The sequence below is a fragment of the Homarus americanus genome, unplaced genomic scaffold (assembly GCF_018991925.1).
Source record: "Homarus americanus isolate GMGI-L3 unplaced genomic scaffold, GMGI_Hamer_2.0 scaffold52625, whole genome shotgun sequence".
Lineage (NCBI taxonomy): Eukaryota > Metazoa > Arthropoda > Malacostraca > Decapoda > Nephropidae > Homarus > Homarus americanus.
The window spans coordinates 237,332-258,698 of NW_024752137.1; the positions used below are offsets into that span (position 1 = coordinate 237,332).

Sequence of the window (21,367 nt, forward strand, 5' to 3'; positions counted from 1 at the left end):
GTGTCATGTCTGATTGAGCGTTGAGAATGACAGTGTGTGTGTGTGTGTGTGTGTGTGTGTGTGTGTGTGTGTGTGTGTGTGTGTGTGTGTGTGTGTGTGTGTGTGTGTGTGTGTGTGTGTTAACCTACATATAGACACACAGAGATCCACTAAAATAAACATCTCGGCAACAACTTACTCTTACTGGTATAGGGATCCTCCTTCACCGCCTCCGCCGCCAGAAGCCGTGCGAGAGACAAACAGGTCCCAGGGTCCGTGTAGGGGATGGGGGAGGGTGGGGGGAGGAGGAACCTAACCGTGTGATGCAAATGCCGACTGTCTCAACTTGCCGGACCATCCATCTAAGACGCACATACTGAATACATCAACTCCTCTCAGACTAGCCAACAGAAGCCCACCTCCCCCTCTCCGTCCCTCTTCCCCTCCCTCCCTCTCTCTCTCTCCCTCGCCTCCCTCCCCTCTCCCTCCCTCCATCGCAGGTCTCCGTCTACGCCCCAACTGCGACGGTCATCGGGACGGGGAGGTGGTTGAGGTGGTGGTGGACGGGTGATTGACAGGTCGCGGGGGTGCCATTACCACCTCGAAACACTAAAAAAAAATATGGATATTAAGGTTTCGATTCCTCCCGTCGCGGCGGAAAACGGAAGCTAATATCGGAAGTAGGGGGTAGGGGGTGGTAGGAAGGAGGGAAGGAGGGAGGGTGCGTGTGGTGCGGGAACGTTGGCTGCCCTAGCGCGCTGACGCAGTAATGACAGAGTTGGACGTAATTGTGGGTAATTTGGCCTCTCTGGCTGGGCTGCGCCGGCGCCCCGGAGACTGACTGGCCTCGTCACCATAGGTCTGCTGGCCTCGTTACTAAAGGTCTGCTGGCCTCGTCACCATAGGTCTTCTTGGCTTCTCATAGGTCTGCTGGCCTCGTCACCATAGGTCTGCTGGCCTCGTCACTAAAGGTCTGCTGGCCTCGTTACTAAAGGTCTGCTGCCCTCGTCACCATAGGTCTTCTTGGCTTCGTCACCATAGGTCTGCTGGCCTCGTTACCATAGGTCTGCTGGCCTCGTCACCATAGGTCTGCTGACCTCGATCACTGACCTCATCTGCTGATCTCGTCTGTTTGTTCTCCATCGGTCTTAATCAGTGATCTCGATGACTGGCCTCGATGACTGGCCTCGACCACTGGCCTCGACCACTGGCCTCCCCACCTAGTTTTGTCCTTGTTATTCAACCCTTCATCTCCAAGCTTGATATCTCTCGTACTCGAAGCTTTATTTCGTACTCGAAGCTTGACCTCGTACTCAATGCTTGGCCTTGTACTCGTGTCCAGTTCTCGTCTCTCTTGTCCTCACGAGACCTCAAACATGATGAGAGAGAGAGAGAGAGAGAGAGAGAGATGAATGAAAATGAATGTATGAAAGATAAGTGAATGAATGAGTACCTGGTTTCATGACAAAGAGAAATGAGTGAAGGAAAAAGTAAAGTGACGAAGGAAATTGTAAATTAAGGAAATTGTGAATGAACGAATGAATGAAGGATAAAAACGATGAATGAATGAATAATTGAGTGGATAAATAAATGAAAGAAGGAATAAAGGATATAAGTGATGAATGAATGAATGAAAGAATTAACATAATAAAGATGAAGATGATAAAATAAACGAATGAATAGGGCATTGAATAGTAAACAAATGAAAGCAGTGAATGAAGTCAATTAGCCTCCACGAATATGAATTCAGTACTGAACGCCCACAACTGACGGCGTATTTCTGTGAACTGTGAATGCATAATATAGAAAGAGGAATAGGAAATAATACGAATAAACTCGGAGATAAAGAACTTGATGATAATAAAAAATAAATAAATAAAATAAATAAATACTGTATATTAATAACGTTTGTGAGGTTTATGTCGTTTAAAATTATTTTTATTTATTTATTTATTTATTTATTTATTTATTTATTTATGATGGGAAGAAGGGCATTGTAGAGACAAATCTTTGTTTTTTCTCCTAGGATGAACAGCATTGTGGGATAAATTCATAGCATTGTAGTTCATACTGTGAATAGAAATCTCGAGTGAAGTTTTTTATTTCTATCATGTACACAAACACATTATAAACCCGAGGATTGTTAATTTATAGAATAAGATAAAAACAGAGATTAAAAAAGGGGGGGGGGGGATACTTGCTGTTATATGGAATGAATGGATGGTATATAGTTCCACAGCCTCTAATCCTAGGATGAACACCGACGAAAAAAAAAACAAAAAAAACAGGGAGGGACCCAGGCGTCCACCGAACGGAACTCCACCTGAGTGCGCAAACTGCACCAACACATTGCTAACTGGCCGTATCTCACATGGCAAGCGCGCCCACCCTGCTGGCAAACTACTCTAACCGCAGCGGATGTTCCTGCCTCAAACACATGAACTAAATGAAAGCTAACTTGAAATTAAAGCGAGGATTTGCGGTTAAAAGCATCAAAACTGAATCGGGTCGGTGAGTTCATTGATGTTTGGCTGCAACCGGGGAGAATTTTATTGTAGGAGGCTGGATGAATGAGAGGTGCGCCACGCATTGTTTACATAACAGACAACAGCTGATCGGCCACGTGTGTCGAGCTGCTGTCAGGTGCACGTATAACATCTTGTCGTGGTGGTCTTGTCTACGTCGTGCTAACTTTTGAAAACTTGGGGGTTATAAATGAAAGTAAAGTTAACACACACAATGAAAGCAAGATAGAGCAAACTCTCCTTTTTATAAGAACCTGAACTAACTTAAAGCCCCCACTATAATTTTAAATACAAAAATGTCATTCACTCACAAAAGGTATTTCTAATTTTTGAAGTAAACGTCAGAAATTACTTGTAAAGGAGTGTTGGTGCATTGGGACCTGCCTTACACTGAACCAATGGAATATTTACTTCCCCCTCCCATGAAGGTTGGGTCAGGCAAGGCTGGTGGTAAATGTATGAGTATATATTCGTGAATTATGACACCTAATACACTACGGTGAAGGATGACTTAATGCCACGTGTGTCGATTAAAATATCCCGATTACCAGGTGTTCGATCCTCTATGCTGGTCATGTGTGGCCGGGGTGTGTAGGAGTGTACAGTATATGGATAAGTGTATATGGTGCTGATCATGTATATAGTCAGAATACAAATTTTAAGTGAAAAGCATCATTACTAACCTAACCTAACCTAACCTAACCTAACCTAAAACAAAAAAAGAAACTAAATGTTATCTCAATTTGGTGAAAACATCAGTTGAGTTTTATATATACACACACACACCTGGTACCGATTAGCCTCTCCCTCAATGACTTCTATTGACGCTTTTTAAACAGTTTTAGTGACGTATGCAAATATATCACCCCACCCCACCCCACCCCACCCTCACCCCACCCCCACCCACCCTCACACCCCACCCCACCCCACCTCACCCCACCCCACCCCACACCCCCACCCCACCCCACCCCACCCCACCCCACCCACCCTCACCCCACCCCACCCCACCTCACCCCACCCCACCCCACCCCACCCCACCTCACCCCACCCCACCCCACCACACCCCACCTCACACCCCACCCCACCCTCACCCCACCCTCACCCCACCCCCACCCCCCACCCCACCCCCACCCCACCCCACCACCCCACCCTCACCCGACCCCATCCCACCCCACCCCACCCCACCCCCACCCCACCTCACCCGACCCCATCCCACCCCCACCCCACCCCACCCCACCACCCACCTCACCCCCACCTCACTCACCTCACCCCACCACTCACCACCCACCCCACCCCCACCCTCACCCCCACGCCCTGTGGAGGATAAACTGTAGATGTGTGACAGCCAGGGTCAGGCAGGCTGTACTGAGGCCCTGAATAGCCTAAAAGATTTAATATTACTCGTGATACCACTTGAGGTTCTGTCACATTGTCGATAATGAATGGAGAGGTGTGTGTGTGTGTGTGTGTGTGTGTGTGTGTGTGTGTGTGTGTGTGTGTGTGTGTTTGTGTGTGTGTTGTTGGATAGTGTGTCTTGTGTGTGTGTTTTTTTTTTGTGAATGTTTTGTTGTAGTGTCTTTGTGTCTTTTTTACCTTGTTTCTGTCTGTCACTCTCTGTCTGTGTGTGTGTGTGTGTGTGTGTGTGTGTGTTGTGTGTGTGTGTGTGTGTGTCTTCAGTCTTTTTTTGCCTGACAGTCTCTCACTCTGTAACCTATCTGTCTGTCTCTCTGTCTGTCTCTTAACAGCTTATGGTGATATTGAAAGTCTGTCTGTCTTTCTGTCTCCCAGTCTGTCTTTCTGTCTGTCAGTCTCTTAATAATTTATCATATATTGAAAGTCTGTCGATGACTCAGAGAATTTTTGACGCTGGACTTATTGTACTTAATCTTAATCTAGTGGTGGAAAGTGTGTGTGTGTGTGTGTGTGTGTGTGTGGTATCACCCAGAGAGAGTAAAATGACGTTCTAGGTAATAGTGACTGGAGATACTCCCTCCATTCTCCCTTCCATCCACCCCCCCTTTCTCCTTCCTCTCCTTCCTCTCTCTCCTCTCTCCCTCCCTCCCTCCCCTTTTCAATCCACAGACAACAGTGATTGGAAAGATTCTTGGTCCAGAGAGAGAGAGAGAGAGAGAGAGAGAGAGAGAGAGAGAGAGAGGGACCCAGTTATCATCTCAACTTCATAAAACTTATCACGGGAGGCAGGGCGTCGGGAACCCAGTAAGAGAAGCCTCGACATTTGTGGTGCAATTCGCGTGTCCAATGGCCCCCCCTCTTCTCTCCGTCTCGTAAATCTTCAGATATGCACACGGGCTGGTAATGGCGGTGTCATCTTAACGTGTATTCTTGGAGAAGTACCGTCTCTCTCTGCCGCAGTAACGTCGCCGCCTCTCTCTGCCGTCTCCTCTTCTCCGTGCGGTGTGAGTCATTTTTAAATCTTGATCATCTTTCTCGCTTTCTCTCGACTTTCTCTCTACCTCATCCGTAATAATCTCTTCACCTTCTCTCTCTCTCTCTCGTCTTCAACAATCCTCATGTGTGCAGACTTTTATCTTCTTGGTTATCTTGCTGCCTCTACTGTTTTCTTTCTCAGTTCTCTTGTCTTTTCTTTCATCTTCTGTTTTCTTTCTCAGTTCTCTTGTCTTTTCTTTCATCTTCTGTTTTCTTTCTCGGTTCTCTTGTCTTTTCTTTCATCTTCTTTCTCACAATCTTTTTCTGTTTTTTTTCCCTTGTCATTCTCATCGACTGAATATTTAGTGATGAGCTTTGACGTCAGCTGATTTTGGTTAATGTAGCGTCTACCTCACCTGGCTGGCCGATCACCTGATGTTTACGTAGACTCGTTGGCTAGCACATCCCTCACCTGGCCGGTATAATTAGCTTTCAGTATTTACCTGTAATCATCTAGCTTGGGATCACCTGACTTTGTTGACATAGGGTCATTGGTAATACATTGACCTGGTTGGTTGATCAGCTGGTTGTGAGTAATCTACCTGGACTGAGGTTAACTGTATACGTGTATTGCCTATGTATACCCTCTCTCTGTCTCTCTCTTTGTCTGTCTCTCTGTCTGTCTGTCTGTCTTCCTCTCTCTGCTATAGATAATTTCACCCAATGAATACCCCCCTCCCCCCCACCACACCTGTGCGTAAGATAAATGGTAATATTAAACTAAGATGAATTACTTTAAATTACCTGAACCACTCAACTCTGACAGGTGGGCGTCAACCTCACCTAATCACTGGGTGGGTGTTGTAATGGGTATAGATTAAGTGACTAAATCCGGGTTACATCCTCGACGAACAATAAATCCAGGTTATATTCTCGACGACCAGATACCACGGGGGGGGGGGGTCTAGTGAAGGTTCCGGGTTATGTTCTGGAGAAGGTGTGAAGGGTTACAATTTTTTTTACTGAAGTTCGGGGTTATGTTTTGGTGAAGGTCCGGTTTACATTTTAGACAGGTAACAGGTTATATTTTGGGGTTACATTTTTTCTACCGATAGTCTGGGTTATATCTGGAGGAGGAAGGGAGGAGGAGGAGTAGGAGGAAGGGAAGAGGAAGAGGAGGAGGAGGAGGAGGAGGAGGAAAATGAAGAGGAGGAGGAGGAGGTAGGAAGAGGTGAGTTTAGCAAGATAATAGTTGGGTGTGTTTCAGTGACAATAATGTGACTAGGAGAGCTGATTTCAGTCTCATTCAGTTTATTTTACCTGAAGATTGAACACTTTGGTTTATTTTTTACCTGAAGATTAGACACCTAGTTTATTTACCTGAGATTAGACACCCTAGTTTATTTTACCTGAAAGATTAGACACTTGAGTTTATTTTGCAGAAGATTAGACACTTTAGTTTATTTTACCTGAAGATTAGACACCTGAGTTTATTTTACCTGAAGATTGAGCACCTAGTTTATTTTACCTGAAGATTAGACACTTTAGTTTATTTTACCTGAAGATTAGACACTTTAGTTTATTTTACCTCAAGATTAGACACCTGAGTTTATTTTACCTGAAGATTAGACACTTTAGTTTATTTTACCTCAAGATTAGACACCTGAGTTTATTTTACCTGAAGATTAGACACCTGAGTTTATTTTACCTGAAGATTAGACACTTTAGTTTATTTTACCTCAAGATTAGACACCTGAGTTTATTTTACCTGAAGATTAGACACCCTAGTTTATTTTACCTGAAGATTAGACACCTGAGTTTACTTCACCTGATTATTAAACTACCCTTAAAATTAACCTAATCTAATATTTTCACAACTCAGCTTAACGCTTTAACAGATTTACGGATTTTTCACCGATTTTTGGCAAGCTAGTTTTTTTTTTTACAGATGTTCAATTTCATCTCTTTTTTCTTTTAAATTTTGTGCCTTTATATTTATGTTGTATCTTTCTTTCTTTATTCCTTTCTTTCTTTCTTTCTTTCTTTCTTTCTGTGTCTGTATTTTGCTTGTGTCTTTTCTTTCTTTCTTCATTTATTTATTTCTTCGTCTAGTCTTTATTCATCTTTCTTTTCTCTTCTTTTTGTTTCCTTTTCCGTCTCTCTCTCTCTCTCTCTTCTCTCTCTCTCTCTCTCTCTCTCGTGAGTGGGGGTGGGACCTCTGGTGTAAAGGAACATACAGCTTGGTAGGCTTCTGACCACTAACTGTTGAATATTTGCATGACACTTTCCTCGCCTCCTCCTCCTCCTCCTCCTCCTCCTCCTCCTCCTCCTCCTCCTCCTCCTCCTCCTCCTCCTCCTCTTCCTCCTCCTCCTCCTGCTACTGCTCTTCCTCCTCCCCTTATAATCTCTTGCCCCTCCAACGCCTGGGGAGGAAGACAGAAGGAAAAATGAAGGAAGAGGAGATGGGAGAAGAGGGAGAGGAGGGAGGAAAGGGGGAAAGAGAAGAGAGAGGAAAGGAATAAGGGAAGGGAAGAAGGAATGGGGTGGAGGGAGAGGAGAGGGGAAAGAAGGAAAGGGAAGGGAGGGGAAAGGAATAAGGGAAGGGAAGAAGGAAGGGCGGTAGAGGGAGAAGGATGGAGGTAGTGGGAGAGGAGAGGATGGGAGAGAGATGGAGAGGGACGGAAAAGGGTGATCAAATATCTTGGACAATTCCTTCTATTCCATGACATATGCTGTGATTTGAAGTCAACCAGCGTGCAGTCTGTTCCACTCCTTCCCCCTCCCATCCCCTCTCCCCAACCCCTCCCCCTCCCCTCTCCCTTCTCCCTTCCCACACTATCTCCAGTCAACACCTCCACCCTGTACCCACCCACTTTATGTATATTATTGAACTCTTCCACCCACGTCTCCTCCTCCTCCTTGTGCTCCACCCTTTTCCTCCACCTTTCCATTCAACAGGCGACCTCCACCCACCCCTCCACCCATCCTCCTCCCCCTCCTCCTCCCCCACCTCCTGCCCCACCTCCTGCCCCACCTCCTGCCCCCACCTCCTGCCCCCCACCTATCATCTCCCAACCACTGGCGCCACCGTTGCACGCACCGTTGTGGAAACCGTACTTAAAGTAATTGAAGCCGTGGAGGGGGGTGAGTGGGCGTGGGTGGGCTTGGGCGGGCTTGGGCGGGGTGACAGGAAGCCAACTCCCTAGTTTGTCCCCACAGCTGTCCTGGTGATAACAGTTTCCGTCAAGTATTTTCCTTGGTTATTTCCCTCAATTATTTCCCCAACATAATTCCAGGAAAATTTTGTATGAAGTATTTCTGTAGAATTTCTCTTAACTATCTCCGGGAAATACATCAGTGAGGGACCCTGTGAGGTGTTTTCCTGCTCTCTCTCCAGGAATTATTTCATATTTTTCTCAATTATTTTCCTCATAATTTTGTCCTTGTTATTACAGAATGTTATTATATTATTATTATTATTATTATTATTATTATTATTATTATTATTATTATTATTATTATTATTATTATTAACAGTACATATGCTATACATTTTCGTCTATATACGCCAGATATGCTATACAATTCTGCCTATATCAATCATTTGCTATACAGTCCAATCTATACCAATCCTATACCATATACTCTGCCTATAAGAATCACATAGCCTATACAACCATATAAGAATCACGCTATATATATAAGAGAACTATAAACCACAAGACTATATGGTTTAGGAATAAAACAACAACACAAAAACCAGAGGCTATATTTCATACTCCTTACCAAACCTAACCTAACCTAACCTAACCTAACCTAACCTAACCCAACCTTAACCTAACCTAACCTAACCCAACCCAACCTTAACCTAACCTTAACCTAACTTAACCTAACCTTAACCTAACCACACATGATCTATTTCTCTACCCACAGCATAAAGCCACAACCTAAGGAGGGGCAAACGAAGAGTAACCCGTCCAAACGTCACCGAGAGCGTCTTAATGCGGAGCTGGACAATCTAGCTGGTCTCCTTCCCTTCGAGCAAAATATCCTCTCCAAACTCGACAGACTATCCATTCTCAGGCTGGCTGTCTCTTACCTGCGCACCAAGAGCTATTTTCAAGGTAAGTGACTGGCTGACTGACTACCTGTGTGGGGGAGAGGAGGGGATGGTACAGTGGGTTTTGTGGGCACATGAGTGATATGTGTTACCATTGAGGATCGTGGGTTGGTATATGGGGTGACGAGGGATCTATATACTGTACCGTCGTGGGTCGTGGGTTGGTATATGGGGTGACGAGGGATCTATATACTGTACCGTCGTGGGTCGTGGGTTGGTATATGGGGTGACGAGGGATCTATACTGTACCGTCGTGGGTTGGTATATGGGGTGACGAGGATTCTATACTTTACCGTTGGGATCAGTGGGTCGTGAGTATAGGAAAGGTGAATAGTTACTCCTGAGTACCACTATACCACGAGTACAGGGCCTCCCGCATGCAGAGTACCAACGTCCCACTAGCTGTAGGGTCTTGAGTGTACTTACTATGGACGACGTTTACCACCGTTGGCTATAAGAGACGTTAAGAATATATATAATGGGTTAGGATGCAGCCTTAAGGTGGTTATCCACTGCTGTTTATTGTATGTGATCGTGTCTGAGATTTTATGTACCCGTGTGTTAAATTTTTATGTACCCGTGTTAATATTTCATGTACCCGTGTTATTATTACGTGTACCCGTGTTATTATCCCATGTACCCGTGTTATTATCCCATGTACCCGTGTTATTATTACATGTACCCGTGTTATTATCCCATGTACCCGTGTTATTATCCCATGTACCCGTGTTATTATCCCATGTACCCGTGTTATTATCCCATGTACCCTTGTCACAACGTCTTTATATAACAAAACCTACTGTAATGCAAACATGTATCAAACACTGATTATGTAAGCTATTTCTGTAATATTTTATGTATAGTGTCTTGACATTCTTACTCATTCACGACTAACATTGACCTTGTTACAGGAATCAATCATCATTCTATAAAAAACTTTCTTCACATTTTTCTTTCTTCAATATTGCTTACAGTGACAAAAACACACACACACACTATCTCTCTCTCTCTCTCTATCTCTCTATCTATCTATCTCTCTCTCTCTCTCTCTCTCCTTCATTTCCTCCCCCCTCAGTTAAGCAAGTAGGGAAAGCTAGCGACACTCACTAACCACCACTACCACCACTACCACCACTACCACCATTTTTAACACCAAGGACTCACTTAGTCACGAGATATATTTCCCATGACCGTGAATATACTCAGTGAGGCTAAACATACTACGGGTATATATCACCTACTCGAGTATACTTTGTCATACATGCTGCAGGTATCTCTCTCTCTCTCTCTCTCTCTCATGTGCTTTAGAGAGAGAGAGAGAGAGAGAGAGTCGTTCAGTGTGGTAGTTCAGGTGTGTCATATAGGTCAGGTCGTGTTGATTAAGCGAGTGGTGTCTGAATGTACGTATAATATATCGCTGCTGCCTCCCTTTGTCGTTATACTCTTACCTGTAACTGTAACCTGTATCTATACCTATAATTACCTTGCGTACCTGTATTTTGTATCTGTAATTATATGTGTATTTGTTTATGTAACTATATTTTGTAACTAAACCTGTGTGTGTGTGTGTGTGTGTGTGTGTGTGTGTGTGTGTGTGTAGGTTTTATGATTTTTTCCCAAACTTTCTTTATCATTGAGGACACACACACACACACACACACACACACACACACACGCACGCACACGTATAGTTTAAAATACAGACAGATACAAATGCAGGTAAAATTTCTTATAAAGCTAGAGGTAAAAAAATATAATCACAGGTACAAAACACAAGTAGGAATACAGGTAACACGTACAGGTGTAATAATAACCACTTTCTGAATCGTGATGACCCTTTGTAATACTGTACTGTACACCTGTATTTTGTAATTAACGCGTATTTCATCATTAAAATTCCCCCTTCATCCCTCCCCCCCCTACCTTGCCCCCATTCCTCCCCTTCCCCTACCTTCACCCATTCCTCCCCTTCCCCTACCTTGCCTCCATTCCTCCCTTCCCACCCATTCCTCCCTTCCCCCCTTCACCCATTCCTCCCCTTCCCCCTACCTACGTCCTCGAATTACTGTAAAAACATTCCTTTCATATAAAACTCAAGTGAAAGTATATATTCTCTTTGTATATTTTTGGTGTTATAATGACGAGAAAGAAAGAAAAGAAAGAAAGAAATAATATATATCGTTGTTTTAATTGTAAGAAAGATGGTTTGTTGAGTAAAAACAAAGGCGATATTCTTTTTGTTTTTGGTGTGTGTGTGTGTGTGTGTGTGTGTGTGTGTGTGTGTGTGTGTGTGTGTGTGTGTGTGTGTGTCATTACTCATTGTTATTGTTTTTAATCAATTTCTGGTAAGGTAATTATTGAAGGGTTTTATTCTTGCGTTATGTAATAATAATAATAATCACGACCCGGAATTAACGGGGGATGATCCTGAACGTGTGTTATAACCTTGATTTACGGCCGTAGCCTTGATTCTTATCTTGGGGTACTGTAGGTGTTGGGGAAGCTAACCGTTGTCTATGAAACGATACGTACATACACTGGAAAACACACACACACACACACACACACACACACACACACACACACACACACACACACACACACACACACACTCACACACACACTCACTCTCCCTATACCTGTAACCTTCCTCACTCCTCCGTTTCCTCCCCTTTTCCTCCTCATACTCCCCCAACCATCCTATACCTCACCATCGACCCTCCATCCCACAATCCTACACATCCTACACCCTAACCCACTTCTCCCTCCTTTATTTCACCCCCTCTTTCCCCCTCCCTCCAACTTCCCTTCCCCCTCCCCTCTTCCTCTCCACCTCCAACTCCTCCTCCCCTCACACATTCTTTATATCTATAGAGTCGGCCATTTTATACGAGCCCCCCTCCTCCTCCTCCTCTCCTCTCCCTTCACATTTCTCCCCTCACGGCTTAGGTCTTCCCGCTCTCAGCCTCATACACACTCCTCCCGCAGATACATCAAACTACAACAGGAGAAAATACAAACAAAAAAAGGTCCTCCTGTGCCTACCGACGAAGCCCTATAAAATGACGCAGATAAATGACAAAAAAAAAATAAGAAAAAAAAATCCATCTTTAATATTGGAGAGTTTTGGGTACTAAGCTGTAGCCTTCATTTGTTTCATCTATCGTGGGAGGAAGAGGATTCAGTCGTCTATAACGGGGTCCGATGCCACTGCTTCATCAACCCGGTTTCCTCGTCTATTGATTACCGCTACTTGTACCTCCTCCTCCACCTCCTCTTGCCCCTCCCCCCCCTCTCCTTCTCTCTCTCTCTCTCTCTCTATCTTTCTCTCCTTCTCCCCCCTCCCAGATCAGTCTTTTATTGAATAGTGTCAAGTCTCTCCCTCCTATAGCGAGTTATAACGAGAAAAACCGTAAAATTCAACAGTATGACTGACAATGGTCGCCGCACCGTCCCTTGTATTGACAGTGTAAACAATTGTCTTTTGTTTGGCCTCTCTCTTCACCCCCTGTTCTTCCCTCCCCCCTTGACCTTCAATCTTCCTTATCCCTCTCATTTTCTCCTTCCCTAATCTCTCTTCATTTCATTATTCTTCCTCACATCTTTCTCCTCCTCGTCTCTTGTCTTCAAACTCTCCTTCCCTACCCATTCTTCACCTCCTCCTCCTCCTCCTCTCCCTACCTCCTAACCCTCAACTCCCCCTCTCCTCCTTTCTCCCCCTCCTCACCTCGAGTCTCTGGGGGTCGTCGTGTCCATGGCAACCACGTCGGACGCTAACTCCCCCTCTCGATCTAGCCCACATCATCGGCGCTATCGTCTCCTCCTCTCCCCACTCCCCCACCACTCCCTCTTTCTCATCACCGAATTCTGAGATCTTCACTCTGGTTCACTCCTTCGGTCTACACTTCAAGCAATTAACCTGTATCGGGGTTCAAAAGAGAGGTTCTGGGTGTAAGGAGGGGTTCGAGGAAGACGAAGTTTGCCATCAGGGAGGAGAGAGAGAGGAGAGAGAGAGAGAGAGACAGAGAGAGAGAGAGAGAGAGAGAGAGAGATTCACCTCTATCAACTGACCAATAAGGAGAGAGGAGTTCATTAATAGACGAGTTGTCATTGGTAGAGATTTCCGGGGAGAGACGAGGGAGGGAGAGAGAGGGAGGTGGTAGAGGGGGAGGGGAGGATTAGGAATCGAGGGGTAAGGTCTGACTCCCTATTGGCTGGCGGCGGGACAAAAACTCGCCTCCCATTGGCCAGTTCTCGGGCGATGCTCTGTGACTCACTGATATTCTAATGTAAGATAAGATGCAGATGTTTGCCATTGGTCTCCTATAGTGGCCAATCACAGGTCAGAGAGGGGGATGACGTGTGTGTGTGTGTGTGTGTGTGTGTGTGTGTGTGTGTGTGTGTGTGTGTGTAAAATGTGTATATACGTATGTAACTCAAAGTGCGCAAGTCTGTGCATGTGTGTGTGTGTGTGTGTGCGCGTGTCTGTATGTGTGTGTGTCTGTGTGTGTGTGTGTGTGTGTGTGTGTGTGTGTGTGTGTGTGTGTAAATGTGTGTGTGTGTGTAAATGTGTGTATATACGTATGTAACTCGTGCGCGTGTCTGTATGTGTGTGTTTGTGTGCCTTTGTGTGTATCTATATTCATGTATGTTTTTCTGTATATTTGTGTACCTGTGTAAGTGTGCACGTGTTTCTGTATGTGTACGTATGTCTTTTGTGTATGTATGTGAGTGTACATGCGTGACCGTGTGTACGCGTGAGTGTTACTAGGACTATTATTTACCTTCATGTGTACCAACGACACCTTAGAGAATACACCTGCTGTATATGATTACTTTATACCTGTGTGAGTAAAGGTGAGTCAATAACAGTTGTTTATTGGGGTGTGTATGGTGGTCCTGTCTGTCTGTCTGTCTGTCTGTCTGTCTGTCTGTCTGTCTGTCTGTCTGTCTGTCTGTCTGTCTGTCTGTCTGTCTGTCCGTCTGTCTGTCTGTCTGTCCGTCCGTCTGTCTGTCTTATTTAAATTCAGTACTTGGAGTTAAGAAGTTCTCACCTCTCTCTCTCTCTCTCTCTCTCAGCTGGCCTCAGTGATCCTAACAGCTGGTTCTCTAAGGACTGGATTGAACCCAAGGTGATGGAGGGAGGGAGGGAGAGAGGTGGGTTTGGCAGAGATGACGTTACTGGGAAGGACGGAGGGAGGGAGGGGAGGGAAGGAGGGAGGGAGGAAGGGAAGGGAGGGAGAGAGGGAGGGAGGTTCAAAGGAGGAGGGGGGAGGGCGAAGAAGTGTAGGAGGAGGGAGAGGTAGAGAACAGGGAAGAGAAGATGTAATGAACTGGGGGAGGAGAAAGTTAAAGAAATAACTAGAGGAAGGAGAGAAGGAATAAGGGAATCTAAGTGGGAGGGAAGAAAAATGAAGGAGAAAGAAATGGGAGGTAAGGAAAGAAAGATAGGAGGTAAGAAGATAGGAAGAGATGAATAAGGATAGGAGGAAAGATACGAAGGAATAAGGGGGGGTGAGGAGGGAAGGAAGGAAGGAAGGAAGGAGAAAATAAAGACGGAGGAAAAAGAGAGAGATGGAAGGTGGGAAGGAGAGAGGAAAGGTCGAGGGAGGGAAGGAAGGAGGGAAGGAGCGAGGGAGGGAAGGAAGGAGGGAAGGTCGAGGGTAGACTTCTATAAATGTGTATTATGAGTAAATTTTAAGTTGGCATTTATTGTGTTTTATGAGAATAATACCTACACACACACACACACACACACACACACTATACCACCTACCCATCCTATAACTGTCACCACCCACCCTCATACACGCACACACCCGCACTCACCCATACCACCCACACCCGGTTCACACCCACTAGGCCATGATAGGTACAGAACTATCATCCCACCTCGGGTATATTACTATAGAATTTCACGTATAATTTGGCGCTAGAACCAGTGAACCGCGAATCGTGTGGGTGTTCTATTTCGCGAAGGGTGAAATATTGGCGGTAATAACACAAATACCGATCATCTGTAGTCAACCACCGATTCCACCACACACACACAGGAAGCTACCGATTTTTCTGTACTCTTTGGTGGAGAATGATATCGGTGTTGTGTTGTATCGGCACCGAAATCCGCCTTAACTGATTTCATTGACAATGTTTTAGGGTTTTTCCGATCGAGGATGTTTTTTTTTTTTTCTCTTCAGGTTTATTCTTAAGTTATGATGAGTGATTTAGGTAATAATTATTGATTATTTAATATAATTTTAGTGGAGATGGGATAATATTGTGGTTAATTAATTATATATCAGTGGTTGAGATAATATTTTCTTTTAATAAATTTGTAGAATTAATTTGGTTTATTATTATTATTATTATTATTATTATTATAATTATTATTATTATTAAACAACGACAAAGTTACAAAGATTAAATAAAAGTCAGAAAAAAAATTAAATAGAGACATAAGGCAGAGAGAGAGAGAGAGAGAGAGAGAGAGAGAGAGAGAGAGAGAGAAAGAGACCAAAGATGCAAGTCAGAGAGATGTTAGTCGTCATTGGGATAATTAGAGGTAAACAAGGATTTATCAGTGTCCCTGGAGAATTACCCGCAGGCTGTTAAGTGGTGGAATTGTCACTGCTGTCTATGAAGTTAGTGGTTGTTTGGAGGATGGTGGTGGTGGTGGTGGGTGGGAGGGTTGCGTGGTTGTTTGGAGTGGTGGTGGTGGTGGGAGGAGGGTGACATTGTTTTTCTCCTCTTTCCCTCTTTCCCCTCTCCTCCTCTTTACCGATTCTCCCTCTCCCCTCCTCATCGCCTTTGTTCTGTCTCTTCTCTCCCCCCTCACTTCCCTTCCCCCCTGTGCTTCTTCCTCTTCCCCTTCCTCTCCCTCCCATCTCTCGTTCCTCCACATTCCACTTCCCCTTCTTTCCTCTCAGTTTCTCTCCCTACCTCCCCCTTCCTGTCTTCCCCCCATCATCCTCTCCCCCCTCCCCATCCCCTCCCCTTAGCCTCCATCGAGTCAAACTAGCTTAATAAACTGATCGATTGATATTACCAGGCATTTAGCGCGATGAGTTATAACAGCACAAATTGATGGCTGAACTGACCCTCAACCACCCACCTGTCACCACCCACCCACCTGCCACCCACCCACCCACCCACCACCCCTGCCTCCTGCACCCCCACACCCACCTGCCCCCACCCACCTACCTACCTACTCCACCCACCTACCACCCTACACCACCCACCACCACCACCCAGCCCACCCCCACCCACCACCCACCACCACCCACCACCACCCACCCCACGCTCACCACACCCACCTGCCTACCCTGCCCTACCACCCACCTACCACCACCCACCACCCACACCCACCTACCAGCCACCCACCTGCCACCCACCCACCCACCACCCACCTGCCCCCACCCACATGCCTACCATCACCTGCCTACCACCCACCTGCCTACCACCCACCTGCCTACCACCCATCTGCCTACCACCCATCTGCCTATCACCCATCTGCCTACCACCCAGCTGCCTACCACCCAGCTGCCTACCTCCTACCACTCTTTAACACCCACTAAGGCTTCCATGCCATTAAACCAGTTCATTACCATCGCTATTACTACCACAACTACCACTATTACTATAACCACTACTACCACCATTATTACAACCGCTAATATCTCTACAACCACCACCACTACTACTACTACCACCACCATTATAACTACATCATCATTACAACTAACTTCAACTAGTCACTACCACAATTACCACAACTACTAGTACCATCACAACTACCACTACTACTACCACCCTCATCCCTCCACACCGGCTATCACTGCACTAATACACCACTAATAGGAAGGACGGAAGGAAGGGAGGAAGGGAGGGGGGGGGAGGAAGGAGGAAAGAAAGGAGGGAGAAAAGAAGGAGAGAAGGGAATAAAAAATGAAGGAAGGAAGGAAGGAAGAACAAGAAAAGGAACAATAGGCAATGGCAGTAAGGTCAGGGGAAGGCCAAATGAAATTTCTTAGGGTTAACTGTTTTACTAAGGGCAGCAGGAGAGACCTAGAAAGAGAGAGAGAGAGAGAGAGAGAGAGAGAGAGAGAGAGAGAGAGAGAGAGAGAGAGAGAGAGAGAGAGCCTTAGGCAAAGTGAGTCAGGAGGGAGACGTCCAGGAGATGTCCTTCATGTGCTCTCTCTCTCCTCTGCCTTGTCCAGTTGTTGGCCAGATTAAGTCAATTGGGAGGCGGCTGTGTGCTACTTGAGTTCGTTGGTTGCCGCTGCTGCTTCGCCTGCTGTGTTTTTTTCTGCTCCTGCTGGTGTTCCTGCTCCTGCTGCTGGTAGTAGTGGTAGTAGTGAGGATGATGCTGTTATTACTGTTTCGTTCTGGTACTGTTTTTAATGGTAGTAGTGGTAGTGGTATCAAACTTCTCGATGGTGGTAGTAATGGTGGTAGTGATGGTGGTGGTAGTAGTGGTTGGTAACTGGGTGAGCGTACGTGACATTCTTGCTGTCACAGGTTATGATAAGGGTTATGTTGTCACGCCTCTTAACCTCTTGCTAATTCTCGGTCGTGAGTTTTTGTTGTTGCTGCTGTTATTGTCCACTTGCTGCTTCCTCCTTTTCCTCTTCTTCTCCCTCCTCCTCCTGCTCCTCCTCCTCCTCCTCTAGTTTCTCTTCTTCTTCCTCTTCCTCCTCCTCTTCTGCCTAGCCTTCTTTCGCCTGTCTTCAATCTCCTCCTCCTCCTCCTCCTCCTCCTCCTCCTCCTCCTCCTCCTCCTCCTCCTCCTCTTCCTCCTCCTCTTCCTCCTCTTCCTCCTCCTCTTCCTCCTCTACCTCCTCTTCCTCCTCCTGCCAGGGGATACCACTCCTTTTAACCCGTCCACCCTCGAGGAAGGACCACCTCTAAGTGGTGGAGATTTACAGCCTCCTCCTCCTCCTCCAACAAGGACGACCAAGATGGATGAGGATTAAGTGGATGAGGATTAAGTGGATGGGAATTAAGTGGATGATGATTAGGTAGATGGTGATTAGGTGGATGAATATTAGGTGGATGAAGATTGGTAACACTTCTGGGATCAGTTCTTGAGGGTCATGAATCATCCATCTCACGTCCAAAACCCGCGCTGGATGACTGTGAGGATGATGACCATTACTAGGAACCTTAAACCCGTTCTTGGGCCATGAGTCATCCGCACCAGCTGATGGATGAAGATGAGGTGGATGTCGGCCACTACCCAGAACCTTAAACCCGTTCTTGAGCCACGAGTCATGTATATTATTTCCAGAATCTGTGGGTGGATGGGTGTGGATGTAGTTATTCTAAGACTCCTCATCCACATCAATTTTTGTGGATGTTGGTGAGGATGATGATGATGGTTCTTAAAAATATTAAAGATTATTTATTACGCCAATGATGATGATGATGATGATGATGATGATGATGATAATAATAATACCACCAACACCAACAATAACACCAACAACAATATTAACACCAACACTAACACCAACAGCACCACTACTACCACCACTAACACCAACACTAACACCAACACTAACACCACCACCACTAACACCACCACCACTAACACCACCACCACTAACACCACCACCTACTACCACCACTAACACCACCACTAACACCACCACTACTACCACCACTAACACCAACACTAACACCAACAATAACACCAACACTAACACCAACACCACCACTACCACCACCACCACTAACACCACCACCACCACTACCACCACCATCACTAACACCACCACCACCACAACCACCACCACTAACACCACCACAACCAACAATTAACACCCACTTGTACAGTCTCATTAAACACCACAGCAGGCAACAGTTCCCACACATTATCTGACCTCACCACCTAAATATATACAGTGTCATCGGAACTAATCATTCTAAGCATAACATTTCCTGCTGGGGAGATTTTCTGAATGAACTGACGACCACCAGCAGGAGATATGACTAGCTTGAGAGGACGATGACTTGACTACTTGAGTATCATGGTAATATACTTAAGAGGTGTCAGTCGTGTCATACTATTCATGAGATTTGTGTCATAGACTCATGGGATTGTTAAGTTATCGTATTCAAGGGGTTAAGTCGTCGTATTCAAGGGGTTAAGTCATCGTATTCAAGGGGTTAAGTCATCGTATTCAAGGGGTTAAGTCATCGTATTCAAGGGGTTAAGTCATCGTATTCAAGGGGTTAAGTCATCGTACACAAGGGCTGAAGTTATCGTACTCAAAATGTTTAGACATTGGACTCAAATGGTTAAGACAGTACTCAAGGGGTTAAGTCAGTACTCAAGGGGTCAAGACAGTACTCAAGGGGTTAAGACAGTACTCAAAGGGTTAAGAGTCACCAGGTGAATAATAATTAACCTTTTTTACCTGGGTTTACCTGTTTAGCTAACGTTATTATTATTATTATTATTATTATTATTATTATTATTATTATTATTATTATTCACTGTACTCAATCATAACCATCATTACCACAGACAACCACCACCAACCACCACCACCACCACCAACCACCACCAACAACCACCACCAACAACCACCACCAACAACCAACAACCACCACCACCACCACCACCACCACCAATTAATTATCACCACCACCACCACCACCACCACCACCACCACCAACCACCACCACCACCACCACCACCACCACCACCACCACCAACAACCACCACCAACAACCACCACCACCACCACCACCACCACCACCACCACCACCACCACCACCACCAACCACCACCACCACCACCACCACCAACAACCACCTCACCACCAACAACCACCACCATCAACTACTAATACTACCACCACCACCACTACTCACCACCACTCACCACCACTCCACCACCACCACCACTACCCACCACCACTACTACCACCACCACCACCACTACTACCACCCATCACATTATCACCAACAGATGCGCAACACCCGGCAGTTACTATCTTAGGAACACGTGTTTTTTGGGCTACATTTTTTTGTCTTTGTAGTGAAGATACGTGACAGCTCCTCCTTACTCCTATGGCGTGAGGTATGCGGGAGGAGGGAGGGGGGATGGAGGGGGGTTAAGGGAATTTGAGGAGGGGGTGGATAGGGTGTAGGGGTGTGTGATGGGGGAGGGTGGGAGGGGAGGGTTGTATGGAGGAGGGAAGGTTTGTGGGATGGGATGGGTATGAAGGGATGGGATGGGTATGAAGGGATGTGATGGAGGGAAGGAAGGAAGGAGGGAGGGAGAGTTAAAAGAATGATAGGGAGGAGTATGGGGAAGGAAGGGAAGGGCAGTGCTGATGTTTGGTGGTGATGGAGGGAGGGAGGGGATGGAATGGGGAGATGGGAGAGAATTGTAAAGACGAAGGAGAGAACAGAGAGACAGAGACACAGAGAGAAGGGAACTAACATGCACTCGTCTCGGCTGGTGACCACATGACCCACATACACACACACATACAGGTACACACACACACACACACGCACACACACACATACACATACACACACATAGTGGCCATGCAAAGCGTCAATCAGGCAGCATGAAGTGTCTCCAGTGAGGTGTGTAGCGCGGCCCTCTCCACTCACACGAGACCAAGGTCCGACCTGACTCATTCTCTCGTGCTTCTCAACATCTCTCTGACCACTGAGAGACTAAATGATGAAGAGAGACATTATTTATATTCTCTCTAAAATGACATTATGTTTTTGAAAATATTTATAGATATTTTTTAAGGAAGGATTTATTTATTTTATTTGTTTTTATTTTATTTTGAGAATTATTTATGAGTTTATTGTTTTAAAGGAATTTATGAGAATTTATTAGTAATGCTGTTTTAAATGTAACTGATTTATTTTTAATTAGGGTTTTTTTTTATTTCCCCGTTAGTTTACGCTTCTTATAGTTGATGTATTTCAGTTACTACTACCACCACTACCACCACTACCACTACTACCACAACAACCACCAGTACTGTTACCACCACTACCACCACTACCACCACTATCACCATCAATGCCACCACTACCACTATTATTACCACCAGTATTATAACTTTCACGGGTAACACCACCACTACTAATACTACTAACAACAACAACAACAACAACTACTATTAACACTCTATAACCTTGACATATTACAACCATCACAGACAATACAACTATTACCATCTCAACCACCATTACCACCATTACCACCACTATTACTACCACCATCACCACTATTACTACCACAAACAATAACAATACCACATTCCTACCCATCTTCTTCTTCCTTTCCTAAATTCATCTCTCTCTCTCTCTCTCTCTCT

The 21,367-nt window shown here is 45.4% G+C and overlaps 1 protein-coding gene across 1 annotated transcript in view; it reads left to right on the forward strand.

Annotated features, from left to right (window-relative positions):
• LOC121854968 (circadian locomoter output cycles protein kaput-like) overlaps positions 1–21,367 on the forward strand; it is a 312,409-nt gene that overhangs the window by 89,894 nt on the left and 201,148 nt on the right. Inside the window, 1 exon segment of the mRNA XM_042349789.1 lies at positions 8,826–9,016. Within this exon segment, the coding sequence (XP_042205723.1) occupies positions 8,826–9,016 (191 nt within the window).